A 17,212-nucleotide genomic window follows, 5' to 3' on the forward strand; every position below is an offset into this window, starting at 1 on the left:
GGTGAAGTACCCTAGGCATCCGCTGCTAAAAGGCATTGTAAAAAAATCCCTTCCTGTGGTTAAAGGAGAAATATTTTCACTCCCACGTCTGTCTCCTACCAGAGACTCATTGTATAAACTCATTGAGCGGAGACCGTAAAAAAGATGGGCAATTTACACATAACCAACATGGTTTAAAAAAAAAAAAAAACATTCTAGACAAAGCTGATGTTTAAAAATTTTGAGTAGGTCAAGTTATGGACAGAGGGAATGTATAAGGACAATGGCTAACTGAACTTTCAGCAAAGCTTCTAAGAAAATCATTTTATGTTGTTTTAATGGCCCAAATAAAATTTTAGAAAAAGGCTTGTAAATCAAAGTACCAGGAATATAATCACAAATAGGGTGAGGCTGAGGATCTCTATGTTTTTAAAATTTATTACCTAAGAATTGATAAATTTATTTCCAGTTCAGCAACAAAACAGGTAAAGTAGCATACAAAATTTAAAAACTTGCTACTATGCTTTAAACCAGTGATTCTAAACCAGAGGGGCAATTATGCTCTCAAGGGCATATTCGGCAAATGTTTGGAGACATTTTTGTTAAGCTGACAGAGGTGGAGAGAACTTCTGGCATCCAGTGGGAAGAGGCCAGAGATGCTGCTAAATATCTTCTAACGCACAGGATAAGCCCCCACATCAAAATTATTTGGCCCAAATATCAAGAGTGCTAAGATTGGGAAATTGCTTGTAGAAACAGTTTTATAACATTCAGGGGACCATCTGCTACCTAGTCCTTTTTTTCCCTTTTCCATTCTAGATTGGCTATTACCTAGAAGCAGAAAGTTGATAAATCCAATGCAGCCAACTCTGTGTTGATACGTAGAGGTGTGTTTACAATGGGCAATTGCTTGTGTTTTGCTGTGGCTTAGGAAAACAGAAACCATATGTGCACAGTGGCATGCTGGGGGCGGGAGAAGTAGAAGCAAAGAATACAAATCCATGGTTCCCCGCTTTTATAGAGCAGCAGGACTGCAGCTGCATACAGGCTGGACCATCCCACCTCCGCTGACACGTGGTGTGGGGCAGGCTGGGGACACGGGCCTCAAACTCAGGTTCCAGTTGAGATTCAGCCACAGGGGTGGGTGCAGCCTGGGATTTCACATCCAGGGACTACAGAGAGGTGGGGACACTGTTACAGACACGTGTACCCTTAAACAAACTGGAATTTCCAGTCTCCTCAGGCCCCTTCTGTTACTTTCCACCCAGCCACAGTTCTGTTGCTGTTTTATCTCTTAAAAACATTGTCCTGAAATTTCCTTCTCTTTAGGGCTCTTTGATTTTTTAGTCATTCACGCTGATAATACAGTGCTGTGACTCAGCTAGGGTGTGAGAAGTCCGAGCCACAAGGCATATTCCAGCTGGAATGAAGGATCCTCTCCTCCCCGTCCTCATCAGACCCCAGTCACATTTTATGCATCTCCAACAGGGACAATAAGCAAAGCCTCAGAGGAGGAGAGGGAGGAGCACTTGATGCTCCAAGGGAATTAGGGGGCTAAGGTGACCCCCAAGGGGCATGCTTTGCAGGTTAGAGTTGCTTGAAACAAATGTGCCACATATAGACCTTGCCTGTCAATGCCCCTGCCAGTTGGGGGGTGGGAAGTGGGGCAAGGACCCCTCTGAGATCCACAGCATGGTAGCTCTGTAGTGAGGCAGAGGCGCACTAAACTGCAGAGCCCAGACTTTCCCACAGGCCACTGCTTCCATAGGCACACCCAGGGCCAGCTCAACTAAACGCCAGCTCAAGAGGACTCTGGATTGAGGGGTCTCCAGAGGGTTAAGTTCCCTGGGATAGTAGGGAAACAGCTCTTTCAGCAGATACTAAAAACCTGGAATTCTTTTGGTTGATGGAGGCATCCCATAATATTATCCTTTATTTCCCCAAACATAGATATTTACACATATACACAATTGTGCAAAGGTATGCACACCCCCACATCTTACTACTAAGGAACATCCTCCTCTCTTTCATACAATTGCTTTAGACTTCTCTTTTATGACATCCTTTTGTCTTCAAGGCTACTCCTAAGATTCATTTACAAAAGGTAAAAAAAAAAAAAAAATCCAGTATTTGACCTGAAGCTAATTTCACCAGCACTAAATCCTGCTGGGGAGGAAGTAGAGATGGAAGCAAGAAGTCAGAGTAGGGCGTGATATCCCCTGACCCTGGATGCCCTTGAGGACAAGTCTCCCACTGTTTTCCCTAGTCCCATCCTTCTGTTTCTTCATCTGATTTAAGATTAGAGGCTTCCAGGATGGAGTTTTTGTGCATACATACCTTATCTAGTCAAAATAAAACCAAATCATGAAAGCTCATTGAGTCAGGTGGTGAATGAGCATTAGGAGGTTCATGTCTCCCTGCTTAGAAGCGTCTGTGTCTGTTAAAGATGTACACTTGGTGGATCCTAAACATGTTTAAAGGTTTCCTTTAAGGATCACAAAGATTGACATGAAGTATAAGAGGGTTGGGATCACGAACCGGGAGGGAGTTCTATATCTTATCTGCTGTAGGGTCAATGAACCAACCAACTAACGATATTCTCACAAAGCATGAAGAAGTTCAAGTTTTCCAAGAAGGATTTAGAGACTTCAGCAAAAGTTGTGAGATAAACACAAGAAAGGAGATACTGTCTATTTGGGAGGGTCATGGTCTTTGAACAACCAAATTTGTGAGGTCATTTAAAATCTCTACTTTCATGAAACACACATAGGGCTGAGAATGGATTATATGACAAGTCTCAGTTTACCAATAATTTTTTCTTCCTTAGTCATTGTTTAGATTAAGGCCAAGGAACGGACAATCAGACAGGAAGTCTGGTAGCTCAGGTTTTAAGGGAATGGAAGAACTTTATTTAAAAGAAAACCAAAATGACTTAAAATTTTTCTTTTTAAGATTTAGCTTCTAGGAAGGGCAGCAGAATAGACATTATGATTGCTGTATGTATATAGGTGACTCTATGACCAGTGTGATTCTGCAATCACACAATCAGAAAAATGAGAAATTATACCCCAATTGATTCAAATGCATGAATTGCCAAGATCATTGTAATGTCATGTGTAGCTAATAAAAAAAAAAAAAAGATTTAGCTTCTATAGTTAAAACCAAAGTAGGAGCTTGGTTTATTTGATAGCATAAAGCAAGAGGGATACTGCCTTATGTAGGCAAAGACACACAATTTGGCATTTGGTGACAGACACCATATCTCTCTATGGCCTAGAACAATGCCGGGCACATAGTAGATCCATGATTATTTTTTAATAAATGAAAGAATGAATAACTACATAACTCAAAAGTGCAAAGACATGATTTCTTTTATTTAGCCATATTTTATGTTAATGATGCTACTGCAACTATTCTGGATTGTTCTGCAAATGTAGCCTGCAGTCCAGAACTTGTCTACACTCTGACATCATTTGTTATTGTTCCCTTGACATGTCTTAGACATGTCTCATCATCCAAAGTGCAAGTCATTCCTTGAGAGCAGGGACAGCGTTTCCTATAGACGCGTCCTGCACTATGCCTGTGATTCGCAGCCTACTCACCATTCAGGTAAACAAGGCTATAGCACGGGAGCAGCCTTTTGTGTAGAGCTAATTAGTGAACACTTGAGGCTTTGTGGCCACACAATCTCTGGAACTACTCAATTCTACTCCCAGTGCAGCATGAAAGTAGACACACACCTACTATTTTCTACTAACACCTAATTTATAAAAAGAGGTGGTGTTTGGATTTAGCCAGACCTTTAATCCTTGCTCCAAGGAATGGACAAGAGACCCAGGACAGAAAGAAACAGCATTTTGGGAAAAGCAGTAGACAGAGGCTGGAGGGTGTAATACTAATGTGTCTGAATGTCAGTTCCTTCATGTGTAAAGGATGCTTCTAGCTTTGAAATTATCTAATCTTAAGAAGGAATTTCAATACAAGTAGTTCCCCTTATCCATGTAGAATAAATTCTAAGACCCCCAGTGGATGACGCCTGAAACTAATACAGGATACCATAGATATGCTATCTTTCCCTACACATGCATACTTAAGATAATGTTTAGTTTATAAATTAGGCACAGTAAGAGGTTACAATGCTAATAATAAAATAGAACAATTATACTGATATACTAATAATAAGTTATTTAAAACTTGTAACTTTCTGGAAGTTTCCATTAATATTTTTAGATTTTGATTGACCACGGGTAACTGAAACCATGGGCTAGGGGAAACTGCTGTGCATACTGAAAATGTGACTCCCAGCATTACTAGGGTCACACCCAATCTGTGGGTGCTCATGGCCAGTTAGTCCCTTTGCCTGTGAAACACAGGTGGGACACAGTCTACAGTAAGACTTTTGTAGATAGAGAAATGTTCTAGTAGATAGTTATGCTTCCCACTCCTCCACTAACCCTCCAGCAATCCTTTCCTGAAGATAATAAATAGAAAATATCACAGGAAGAAGCAGGTAACTCATTGTTACATACATCATTGGTTATTCAATAAAAAAACAGATCCCAGGGAACTTGTCTCTCTCTCTTGCTAGTCACTCCAACTTGTTAAGCTCTTAATAATAGTCCTTATCCTCTCGGGGGAAAAAAAAAAAAGCTACATGTTATATTTAACTAGATCTAATTTGTGATCTGTCAACCATCTACTGAATTTTCTTTATTAATTATTTCGGTTTTTTTCCACATGGTAAATACCCAGGTAAACTGTCACAGTTTTGCGTATAGTCTTTTAACTGTACAATGCATCATAATTTCAGAAATATTCAAACATTACAAGAAAGAGAATTTTATGAAAACTGATCCTTTTAATTGACCAGGTTAAATGGTAAATTTAAATTTCTACCTAAAGTAGGAAAAAAAAATACACTGGGCCTTAGGTTGTGTTTGCTCCTGGGAGTTTTCTCTAGCTGGAGTGACCTCTTCTTCTCTAACCTCCTCTTGTCTATATTCTCAGCGTTCTTCCAAGCCCAGCTAAAGGCTGCCCTCCAAGCGGCCGCCCTGGCCTCCTCCAGTACTAAGACACGCATCACCGCTTCACTGTTACAGCTAACTCTGCTCAGCTCTTTCATGATAGAGCCTGTGCCTTACACCTTCGTGAACTCCCACCTCACAGGAGCGCAGTACAGTCCCATAAACACAGAAGGTGTCTGAATGTCGAAGTCCTAGTGTATGGAGGCAAATGATATGTGAATGGTGGGAATCCGACTTTGTTTTTGACCCACATCCATGAGTAATGTTGCCATCTATACCCTCCAGCTGTGGCACTCATCAGTGTGACATTTGGCAGTATCTTCATTTCTTTCTGTGCTCTGCTCATTTAAAGAGCCTTAAGGAACTAAGTTTTCTCATCTAACAGCTGCTTTATAGAGATTTAAAGGCTTCTTGTGGCTGCTCAGTCATGACAGAATCTTAAGTCATACATAGAGATCACTCAAGGAATTCGACCTCCAATAGATGGATCAGTTTTTCAAGGATCTGAGTCGTCCAGAAAGACATCAGGGGCATGGGGGAGGGAGGCAGGGGTACCTGGAGATACCTAACACTGTGACAAGACCTCTTCAGAGGGTTATGGAATAAAGACAGTGTTAGATTGCCGACTTGCAGAGTGGGAAGGAACTTCAGAGCTCACCCTCTCCAAATCTGTCATTTGACCTCTGAGAAAAACAATGCCTAGCAGTTAAATTCGTTCATCTTGGATTTGGTTCAATTAGTTAACGCATATATTTGGAGATTTTAAAACTTTTGAATATATCATTAGAATGTTAATAATCTGTCTTACTGAAGGGGTTAATGCATTGCCCCATATGATCTGGCTCCAGGATTATTTTACATGAACATTCTGACTTCCGAGATTCATAAAGAAAACCAGAGGCTCTTCCTCTCTGTGTGTTCTCAAAGAGAGAGGACATCAGAGATACCAAGGCTCATTGCTTGGGTGGTACAAAGTTTGATGAGTCTGCATCCATCAACAAACAATGCTGTGTCCAGGAATGAGATTAAACAAACAAACAAACAAACAAAACAAAAACAAAAAAAGTGACATGGACATTATTACCCTAGGTACATGCATGACTGCACATATGGCGAGATGTTATATCATGTACAACCATAGAAATGTAAAGTTGGCTGCAATTGTACAATGAATCAAAATGCATTCTGCTGTCATATATACCTAATTAAAATAAGTTAATTAATTAAAAAAAACAGTGGAATGATTTTAAGGGACAGATGATTTAAAGTTGTCAAACCTATTAAACAAGGGGAAACAACTCCTTAAGTCTAAAACAGTATATCTTTCTGAATATATGGGCTAATCTTAGATTCCTAAGAAGTCTGTGGTTGAGATGGGGTCACGGAGGAGGTGGACGTGACAGATCTTGACTCTTGATGAGGAAGTCAGACCTCTGGAGGGCAGCACTATGGACAGCCACCAATGGGGCAGCAGGCCACCTGACCTTGGGCAAAGGATGTTGCCTCTCTGGGTCTCAATTCCTTCTGTGGTTCAATTCTCTCTGTGGTTTCCCCTGTACAAAGAGCCCTTCCACATAAAATGAATATAGCAGTAAAAATCTACCTCAAAGAGCTGCCCTGAGAATTATAAGTGAGTAAAGAAGATGTGAAAATATCAAGTAGTACAGACCGTATGAGAAGGGTTTATGTAGACAAAAGGGGTCTTGCCTGGAAAGCACCAGAGAGGTCGTTATATTATTCACAGCAACACTCTGACCCCTGCTCTGTCTCCAATATCTGAGGAAATTCATGTGTTTTTGCCCAGGCTCTTTGCTTTTTTATCTTCTGTTCCTTTTTTTCCCCCCTGCATAGTTTCTTTTTATATTATTAAAAAATTAATGTAGGGCTGGGGGTATAGCTCAGTTGGTAGAGTGCTTGCCTTGTGTGTACAAGGCCCTGGGTTCAATACCCAGCACCACGAACACAAAAATTAATATATGTGTAAAAGTGGAGAGAACAATAATGAGAACCCCTGTGCATCCATCACCATGAAACTGTCAGCCAGCTCCTGGCTAACCTGTCCTGTTTACCCCACCCACTTCCCATCCCCCAAACCTGTGGGAGGATTTTCAGTTGAATCCCAAACATATTCCAATTTTTAAAAAAAACTCTTTTCAACGTATGAGTCATTTCTTGTAGGTTAACAGCCTCCAGGAGTGGTCCACGAGGACCCACTGACCTCCCTCATTTTCTTCCTTTCTGTTTTTTCTTAAGTGCTGGGGACAAAACCCAGAGCTTTCCACATGCTGGGCAAGTGCTCTACCATTGAGCTACGCCTCCAGCCTCTATTTTATTTTCTTGATTCAACATTCCTAATGTAAATCACTTATAACAACAAAAAGAGGCAACATGGGAGGTGTAATTGGGACCAGAGAAAACTCAAGAAACAAATGGCTTAAATAAAAAAAGAGATAATGAGTCAAGGTGGAGGTGAAGCAGTCCTGCAGAAATGTCTATGCATCCAGATGGCTAGCTGGAGCACCAGCTCATGGACAGAAGGACATGTCTTCTTCCTCCAGGCCTCCCTCCCTCCCACTACTGAAAGCATAATCACATCAGTATCCCCCCTGCAAAGCCTTTTTTTGGTCCCTCTAGTCAAAATGTACCTTCTTTCTGCTTTGCTTTATTATTCTGGCACACAGTAGGTATTCAATGAATGTTTGGCACCGAAAAAAATTAGATGTTGAATTTATTTCCTTTTGCCCTTGTATGTCAGTGTTTTTCCTGTTTTGCTTCTCTCACTAAGTTCTCAATTCCCTGAGCAAAAAGATACTGTGTGTTAACAATCAGCCCTGTATGCTGTGTACCTAATGCATTTATCTGTACATAGTAGGTGCTCAACAAATGTCCCATGAATGGACAGACATTCTGGGAAGAGTTTGCCTTGCCCAACAGAGCATGAGGCTTTTTGGAGAGTGATTGTATGTTAATTGTTAGCAGACTAGGAAAAAGGCAAGGCGTAGATTTCTTTTTTGTTTTCCCCTACTGGTTTCCACTGGCTTCTTGTCTTAGGTAAGCAAATTTGGGCTTGCCATCATAGAAGAAAAAGAACTTGGGAGTGGTTTCCTCTGCCCAAATGACCTAACAACACTAGCATCTACTACCACAATCCAGTTTTCCTCTCTTCCCTGCTCCCAAGGTGAAAGTTACACTGAGTCACTGCCCATAGGATGGATACGGCCATGACTCTGAGACAAAGGTTCTTTATGCTGTGTCTGGTCATTAATTAGCTGCTGAAACTCCAGGACAGGGCCATTAGCACGCTCATAAACCTTTTATTTTAAATGTTTTCACTTAGCCATGATTCTGGTGTGACTCTCCTTGTAAGCTGTGTGCAGGACATTTGTTTCTTAACATTTCTGAGGTTCATTAACTACGCCATCCCAGCGGCTCATTAACCAGGCCATTAGGGATCCTGCCTCATCTAGGCAGAAGCCTCCAGTTACCCTTCCAGAGCCTTTGTGGGCACCTAATCGGGAATGGTGAGGCCAACTGTGAGACTCTCAGAGGGCAGCAGAGCTTTGTCAGGTGCCCCTGATGCTGGAGAGTCGTGAGAGGGATGGGCAAGCTCACTCACCTGCTATTCTCCCAATGGGCAGAGCGTGTTCTTCAGGCGGGGACACGGAGACCATGATGTGGTTCATGTAGGCCAGGTCTTCCCGATGAGAGAGGTTGATGGGTTTCCCTTCCCTGTGCAGCCCATCCTCGGAAAGCCTGGACTGTTTGAAATCCACGGAGTGCCGGGGGTTCAGGATCAAAGGGTGCATGATGGGACTGGGCATCAGCTGGATCACTCGGGTGCTCTCCTGCCGGGGGCTGGAGGGCTTCGGGTGGGACTCGGAGGATGGCGGGCAGTGATTATTCTCCATGGGAGACACTGACAAGGGGTAGGACTCCTGGTGGTTGTTCTCCTGGTGGAGCCTCGGTCCCTGGGCCCTCTCGGCCGGGGAGAGGCGGCGGATCATGTTGTCCAGGGGGGATCGAAGGGGCCGCTGCTCGGGGTCAGGAGAAGGCCGGTGGTTGGTCGTGATGGGTGACCTAGGGCGGTGCAAGAGTTCAATGGTGGGAGGGTTGTGGTGCACGCTCTCCACGGATGGCCTGGGGGTCCTCTGGACACAGTTATCTGTGGGGCAGAGGGAAACACAATCACAGACCCCAGTGAACGGGCAGGCCAGGGGTGGGTCTCATGGGGGATCTATGGGCAGCTGTGTATGTCCATGGGGCTGCTTTCTCCCCGGGATGCAGAGCATCCTTTCCATTGCTTAAATGAGATGCAAGTACACATACCTGAAATTGTTTCCCCAATGTTAGACAAGTTAGGAATGTCTTCAAACTTTCCAATTCCTCACCTAGAAGTAGCTGAGAGACACAACTGAGCCCAATTTCTATGCTTTACTTTTTTCTCACTTGACTCTTCCATGTAGGTTTCAGAGGTGACCGGTCCTTAGGGTTTCTCTCTAGATGCTCTTACTGACTCACATTTTCATAACCCAATTTTTATACTCTCTCCAGGAACTGTTGCTAATAATAATGATGATGATTAACAATGACTAGGTCCTGGTCCTGGATTTTATTGTTTAAAACTTACAATGCTCCTCAGCGGGAAACATCACTATCACCTCTATTCTGCAGATGATAAAACCAAGATATAGGCAACTTACCCAAGGTCACACAGCCAGTTGGCAGATTAGAATCAGACTCTCGGCAGATTCTGGGATTTGTATACTCATTACAATATCTGTCACTTTGTCACATAGAAACTAGGACACAAAGTCATATCAAAACTTGCTCTCAGCATACACTGTGGCCCTAATTTACAGAATGACAATCTTGTTGCCCTTGAAAGAACTTTTAGTAGCACCTTTCCAAGTACATAGACCCTATAAATGCTCAGACTGGAAATCAGGAGGAGGGGTGGGTACCCCAACGACACAGGCACCCCATCCTACTTGAACTTACAAGCTGGTGAGGATAGCAGTGCACAGCTCATCAACAGGAGCAGCTCTGGGCACTGGGTTGAGGGATGGACCAGCCCATGTGTGGTTTCAGGGGCTCCTGCTAAGACTCAGAAGGACAGGGATCCACCCATGAAAAATGGAGCTTTCTATAGAATCTCACATCCATCTCAATGAGGTCTCTGGCCACATGTGTTCCCAGAGCTGTCTCACCAAAAGGCTGTGCCTACTTGCTGATTCCAATTCTGGTCAAAGACTTGCCTATGATTCTGAGTTAAGATAGAGATATCATCTTTTTCCATTAAGACAATCTGCGTATGAAGAATGCATAAAAGGGATATGGGAATCAAATAGAGTCAGTAAACAGAGACAGAAGGGGGTATTTTCTTCATGTTTCCTATTGGATTATCAGGAAAATAAAGAATTTTTTTATTTTTAAGTTCTATTAGATCACACCTATCACATGAGACATAAACAAAAGAAATACTGTTCATGATATTACAAGATCATCTTGAAGGCATTCATTGGAATAGCTATCACTATAAGATTTGTTAATAAATCATAATATATCTCTAAATAATGGAGTACTATAAAACTGTCAAAAGGAATTAGGAGCATCTCAATACATTGCTAAGGGCTGATATCCATGGTAAATGGTGCCATGAAAAGCAGATCTTAGAGCTGCTACCACTTATGTAATAAAGAGGAGTTTTAGTTTCAGTAATGCAGAGTGGCTTATATGAGACTACTCTTTCTTCAAAGAAATGTTTTAAAAAAGCATTTGAGCTGGGTGCAGTGGTGCAAGCCTGGAATCCCAGCAGCTGGGGAGGCTGAGGCAGGAAGGAGGAAGAAGATTGTGAATTCAAAGCCAGCCCCAGCAAAAGCGAGGTGCTAAGCAACTCAGTGAGACCCTGTCTCTAAATAAAATACAAGGTAGGGTGGGGATGTGGCTCAGTGCCCCTGAGTTCAGTCCCTGGTAACAAAACAAAACAAAACCCCAAAACCAAAAAACCCATTTGAAGATATTAGTGAATGACCAAAAGCAGACAAAAACTGAAGAGGATTTTATTCTCGAGAGAAGGGATGTGCATAGGAGATCCATATTAATACAGCTATTCCCCTGAGAGTACTTTAGTGCACGAAGCATAGGGACATTAGAAGATGAACAGAAAGTTACTTGAGGTAGATATGTAGAGGTTAAAATGGCAGAAAATTACAGAAGCAATTCTAATAAAGGAGGGAGACTCAGAGGGAGAGCTACTGAATTGTCATGTAAGAGTTCTGATTTTTGTCTGATTCCTAAACAGTATATGTGCAGGGCAGCTTTAAGGAGTTCACTCAAAAGCAATAGTTGTATGGTTGGTAGGTATAAGCAGAAGTCTCAGCAACTGGCTATGACAATAGAAATAGTGTTCAGAGTTTGATTCTCATCAAGTGAGAAGGCTCTGTAAACACTTCTAGATGTCTACTAGCCCAGAACTGCCATATCTTAGGAGCAGACTCTGCTCTAAGACAAAGGGATCTTGCTGAGATCCCAACAAAGAAACAGATTTGGCCCAATCAAACTTAAGACCAAGCCTCCACAACTCTGAAGTGACTGTTTAATAAATTAGCTGCCAGATAGGACAAAACAAAACAAAACAAAATAAAAAAACTCTTCAGAGGAATATAACATAATCCAAAGTCTCTAAATTGTGTTTATCTATAATTTTCAGAATCCAATAAAAATCTTCTAGACATAAGAAGAAATGTGACATATAATTAAGAAGAAAGACAATCAACAGAAACAGATCTTAGGTAATCTAGATGCTGGAATTAGCAAAAATGACGTAGCTATTATAAATAAGTTCACACACTTAAAGGAAAGGGTGGTCATAATGAGTGATGACAGAAGCTGTGAAAGAGAACAGACCATTAAAAAACAAAATGAGCAGTTTGAAAGTAGCTGGGGAAGGACGTAGGTGAGTGTGGTGTGGGGGGGAGGAGGGAGATTCATGCTGAGCATCCTTAATGTTAATTTCAGATGCTCCAAAATCTGTAACTATTTGAGCCTCAACATGACACCACATGTGGAAAATTCCATACCATGAAATTTTGCTTCATCAACAAAATTATTAAACATATTATATAAAATAACCTTCAGGCTATTTAGACTTGCTTCCCCTCACCAAGTTACCTCATTGTATATATGTACATATTCCAAAATCTGAAAAAAATCCCAAATCCCAAAAGACTTCTGGACCCAAGCATTTTAAGTTGGGGATACTCTCAATCTGTAATATATACGGAAAAAAGTTATGCTATTAATGGCTAGCTTAAAAAAAAAAAACCCAAGGAAAGAAAGATCATAAGCATGCATGAGAGAGCTCTCAAAGGCTTATACAAGAAGGATCCACTGTGGATTGAAAGAGACTTAAGAGACACATCAACCCCTTGCATTGTATAAACTCTTGTTTGGATTCTGATTCAAACTGTAAAAATCATTTACAAGATAGTTGGGAAAACTTAACCCCTAATAGGACATTTGATAATACCGAGGAAATACTAGTTTTTGGTTGATGTGCTAGTTCTATGATTATGGTTTTATTGAGTCCTTTTCTTTTAAGACATGTGCTGATGTTTCTACAGATGAAAATATATATCTGGGATTTGCTTTAAAATAATCTGGGAAGGTGAAGGAGAGAATAAGTGGGGGGCAGAGAAAACCAGCTGGCTGTGATTGATGATCAAAACTGGTAATAGGTATGTGGTGCTTCCTTATCTAAGTCTCTCTACTTTTGTATAGGTTTCATAATTTCCATTATGAAAAATTTCCTTTTTAAGTGCTTAATCAACCTCACAAAGACACAGGTTGGAATAACAAGCAGTAACTTTCTCATTTTACAGGATACTGACTATGCCAATGGAGTTAACTTGAATGGATAACTATCAGAATAATCTTATGATAGAAATGATCTGTAATCTTCTGGGGACAAGGTAAGGTTTTTTTTTTCTTTCTTTCCTTTTTTTTTTTTTATGGCTAACATGGACCTCTTTTAGATCTCAATTCTTCTTCCCGTAAAAATGGATTTATCTTTTGTCCATGGTTCACTTTTCATCGGTCACAGAGTATGATCATTGTCAGTAACTACTGAAGATAGTTTCATTTTGAACTTTCATATATTTTCTTCTAATTGTCATTTATAGAATGTCTCTCTTTACTTAAAAGCTTATTAAGGTTTAAAAATACTTAAGGATGATGAAGACCATATATTGAAAAAAAGTTCCATTTCCTGAATCCATTTCCTGTCTTATAAATTTCAGAACGGACAAAGGCGTTGGTCAGTAATCTGGTTACCTGCAGGCTTTCTTTGATGTCCTGGGCTTCAAGGCTCAGTGTGTGGGCTGCACTCAGGGCAAGCCTTAGGAAGTCTGGGAGGACTATGAGAGGAAGAACTTTCATGCCAAGGGTAAAAGAGGAACTGATGTAATGTCCTGGAGAGATTTCACTCTCCGTTCCTGCCCAGATCTTTGGGAACAATGAAGGAGGGAGACAGTGCTCTAGATAATTCAACTCAGATTTTACCTCTGACTCAGGATCCGGGCAGGAACAGGACTTGGAGGAGCTTGATTTATTTATTTCTCTGCAGACACTGTTCAAAGAGGAAGTACTTGATGGAGTTGATAACATTAATGGTTGAGAACTGGATCTGAGGGTATTTAATTCCAGGCTCCTGGTGGTCTGGGTGCAACCACTGTCAAGGCTTAAAGGCTTGCAACAAGACCTTCCAAGCTTTGTTTCAGTTTGCAAAGCATGCGCCCACATACAGAGTGGGCTATGACGTTCCTACCCGGCTGCCTGCTGCCTCTGTTATTATAAGTTGGCAGCAGGGTATGGAAACTTGGGAGACCAGAGCCGGCAGGCAGAGAAGCTCCGGACACAGGAAATGCGCTGCGCGGACAGTGGGTGCATTAAATCCCCCAGATGTAGGAGTCTTCTGTCTAAAACAAGAAGATTTTTTTGGTCTGGGCTTGATGTCTGGGTTTGTTCTTGGTGAGTTGCCCAGCTGGAAAACTGGGAAATGGTCCACATTGCCCTCGATCTGAAGGTCTTGATATGGGAGGGAAATGCACAAGGAAAAGGGAGGGCAAGACACACACGGTAGTCACTGTGGACACGGAAGGATGGAGGAAGAAAGCCCAAGGACTAGCAAGGGCTGTCATTCTGGCTGAAAGTGTTTTCTGATCCCAAACCTTTCTTTTTAGAGACCTCTTTCAGACACAAATAATCCTCTTCTCAGTGCCAAATAACTGGAAATAAATCAGGACTTTAATGTGGTCACTAAATAAAAAGATTCGATTCCTTGTTTTCTTTCCTTTTACTTATTAGAAAAGTTTCTCTATTTGAAATTTGTCAAAATTTGACCTAATTGAATTATGTTATAGTGAATAACTAGTTAACATAAAACAAAAAAAAAATATGTCATTGGTAAAAGTCCTGGGTTTTGACTGGGCAATGTACAAGGTAGAGCACAAGTTAAGCTCAAGTTTATATCTCACACACCAGGATTGCACTTCTGCCTTCATGCTTTCCCTAGGCTACTGACGAAGCTCAGAGAAGGAGTGACACAGGGAGATGATGTCCCCAGCCCAGCGGATAACTCTCACTCACTAGCCTACTCACATTGTTCTAGAAGGGAGCATGTCCCAGTGGTTTCATAGAAGACTAGTGGGAACAAGAATGATAAAAAGAACTAAATGAAAGCTAAAGGCTCCAGTTGAAGGCTCTTAAGTAGAATTAAAAATTTATTTTACATGTACATTCAAGTTCTTTTACCCCCACTGTGGGTTGAATTATGGCCCTCCAAAAATCATATGTTGAAATCCTAACCCCAAGTACAGTTCAGAATGTGGACTTATCTGGAAAGAGGGTTCCTGCAGATGTAAGTTAGCTAAGGTCATTTTAACATCCAGTACCACTGGTGTCTCTATGAAAAGGGGACTTTGGACACAGGAACATGTACACAGGGATCATACTCTATGAAGAGGGCAGAGATCGCCAAGCTAAGGAAAACCAATGATTGTCAATCATACATAAGCTAAGAGAGTGGACTAGACCAGATCCTTCCCCTCAGCCCTCAGGAGCATAAGTTAAGCTCCTGAGGTTGGAGCTTAACCAACCCAGCTGTACCTTGATCTTGGACTTCTGTCACCTAGTACTTTGTTATGGGCAGCCCTAGCAAACTAATAAATCCCTCTTCTTTGACTCATTTTTCTCAAGACTCAACTTCTGATTGATTTGGGGACCTTCTACTGACTTTTTGCTGGCTCATTCTAACCTGTCCATCTCAATAAGTTGCCAATGTCACTGAAATCCTTTGTAGGGCCTGAGAGGAAAACTGCCCTAAGTTTGGAGTGCCTGGTTCATCTACGTTTATAAACAATAAACTTGTAGGTAAGCTCTTAGAATTCTGTAAGCATTTGATGAAATGGTGCTGAGGCTTAGTCTTCCTTTCTTCGGGCTGGGGGACTGCCTCCACACACACTGCCTCCCAGTGGGTCAGTGTAGACAGCATCTGAACATCTGCACTCAGAGATGGGCCTGGCTTCCAGCTCCTGGCTGTAAATCGTCCTGCTCTTCACTGGCAGGAGAGTTTTCTTCAATCTCAAGTGAATTTTTAAAAGTGAATTAAAAAAAAAAAATCAAGGATCAGATTTCAAATGAGCCAATTAGGCCCATGGGGGTAAACCTGTCAATCATTTATAGAGACTGAGGTCAGGGTGGCACAAAGATAAGGCAAAGATAAGTCTTGGAATGGGGAAAACAGTAAGATAGCCCCTCAACAGAGGTCTTCCTTCTCTGGAGATGAAATCAAACTGCCTGCAAGTTCCTTATCTCAAAGAGATCAGGTGACATTTCCCTAGGTATTAAAGGAACTTTCTTGGAGACTTCCTGCCTATCTTGAGAGAGTTATTCATGCATGTAGAGATCTACTGCCCCTAAAACTTCTGGCTTAAAAGAGTAAGCAAGCCTTAGAGCTAATAGCAGCCTCCAGACTACTGGAGGAAGTTGGAGGAGGCAGGGAGGGTGAGCAGAAGACTGAAAGCTCCGATGAGACACCAATGCCCTCTGCACAATCCAGTGCTCTCCACTTTGATAAGGCAAACAAATGCTGCAGTAGGGACAAAGGTCAGAGGTAAAAGGTAATACTGCCCTAGGCCCTGAAATACAGGAAGAAGAGGCTCTTATCCTCTATTTCCTTACCTACAGAGTAGGAATAGGAAGTCAAAATCTGGATCTGCTCTTAGCCTCTATTTCCTAATCTACAGAGTAGGAACAGGAAGTCAAGATCTGGACCTGTTCTTCTGGTGGGATTTCCCATTATCTGCTGCCAGAATCAAGAATCACAGAATGGAAGGGTTGGGTGGGGGAGAGGGGCAAAAAGGTTAATCTTGTCCTCAAATGTGAGAGGAACAGAAAGAAATTACCAAAAAGTTTCAAAAGGGTCATGTAGGGCCCACCAGGTGTCAGGTACTGAGTGGTAATACAAGCAGTGATTACTTCAAAACAGGCTGTGTTCTGAAAGCAAATAAGATTGGTGCTTTAAATATATTTCCCTGTAGAAATTGTGCTATAGAAGGTGCCTAGTTAATCCACGATGGTGTTCTAAAGGAGGCAACAGGCCTTTCCTAGGCACAGGATGCACAAATCTGGTGCTTGCATAAAGTGCATGAAGTCACAAAAATGAGAGTGGCTAAGAAAATTGGAATTGGAAGTAAGAAACAAAAAACAATCATTGCACAACAATGTGGATATATTTAACACCTACTGAAAACAGTAGTGTTTTTAAGTGTAACAGTACACTTAAAAATTAATAAGATGGTAGGGCTGGGGATGTGGCTCAAGTGGTATCGCGCTCGCCTGGCATGTGTGCGGCCCGGGTTCGATCCTCAGCACCACATACAAACAAAGATGTTGTGTCCACCGAAAACTAAAAAATAAATATTAAAATTCTCTCTCTCTCTCTCTTTAAAAAAAATTAATAAGATGGTAAATGTTTTATGTGTATTTTATCAAAACCCCAAACATTTGCAGAAAAGAGCTGGGTACACATGTATAATCTCAGGAACTTGGGAGGCTGAGGTAGGACAATTACAAGTTCAAAGCCAGCCTCAGCTGATGCCTAAGTAACTTAGTGAGACACTGTCTCAAAATAAAAAATAAAAAGGGCTGAG

General features: G+C 41.6%; 1 protein-coding gene across 3 annotated transcripts in view; it reads right to left on the reverse strand.

Annotated features, from left to right (window-relative positions):
* Window positions 1-17,212, reverse strand: part of Etv6 (ETS variant transcription factor 6) — a 224,431-nt gene that overhangs the window by 13,180 nt on the left and 194,039 nt on the right. For all 3 annotated transcript variants that reach the window (XM_077798879.1, XM_026412111.2, XM_026412110.2), the window contains exon 5: window positions 8,620-9,165. In XM_077798879.1, the coding sequence (XP_077655005.1) occupies window positions 8,620-9,165 (546 nt within the window). The remainder of the gene's footprint in view (window positions 1-8,619; window positions 9,166-17,212) is intronic.

The sequence above is a fragment of the Urocitellus parryii genome, chromosome 5 (assembly GCF_045843805.1).
Source record: "Urocitellus parryii isolate mUroPar1 chromosome 5, mUroPar1.hap1, whole genome shotgun sequence".
NCBI classification, from domain to species: Eukaryota; Metazoa; Chordata; class Mammalia; order Rodentia; family Sciuridae; genus Urocitellus; species Urocitellus parryii.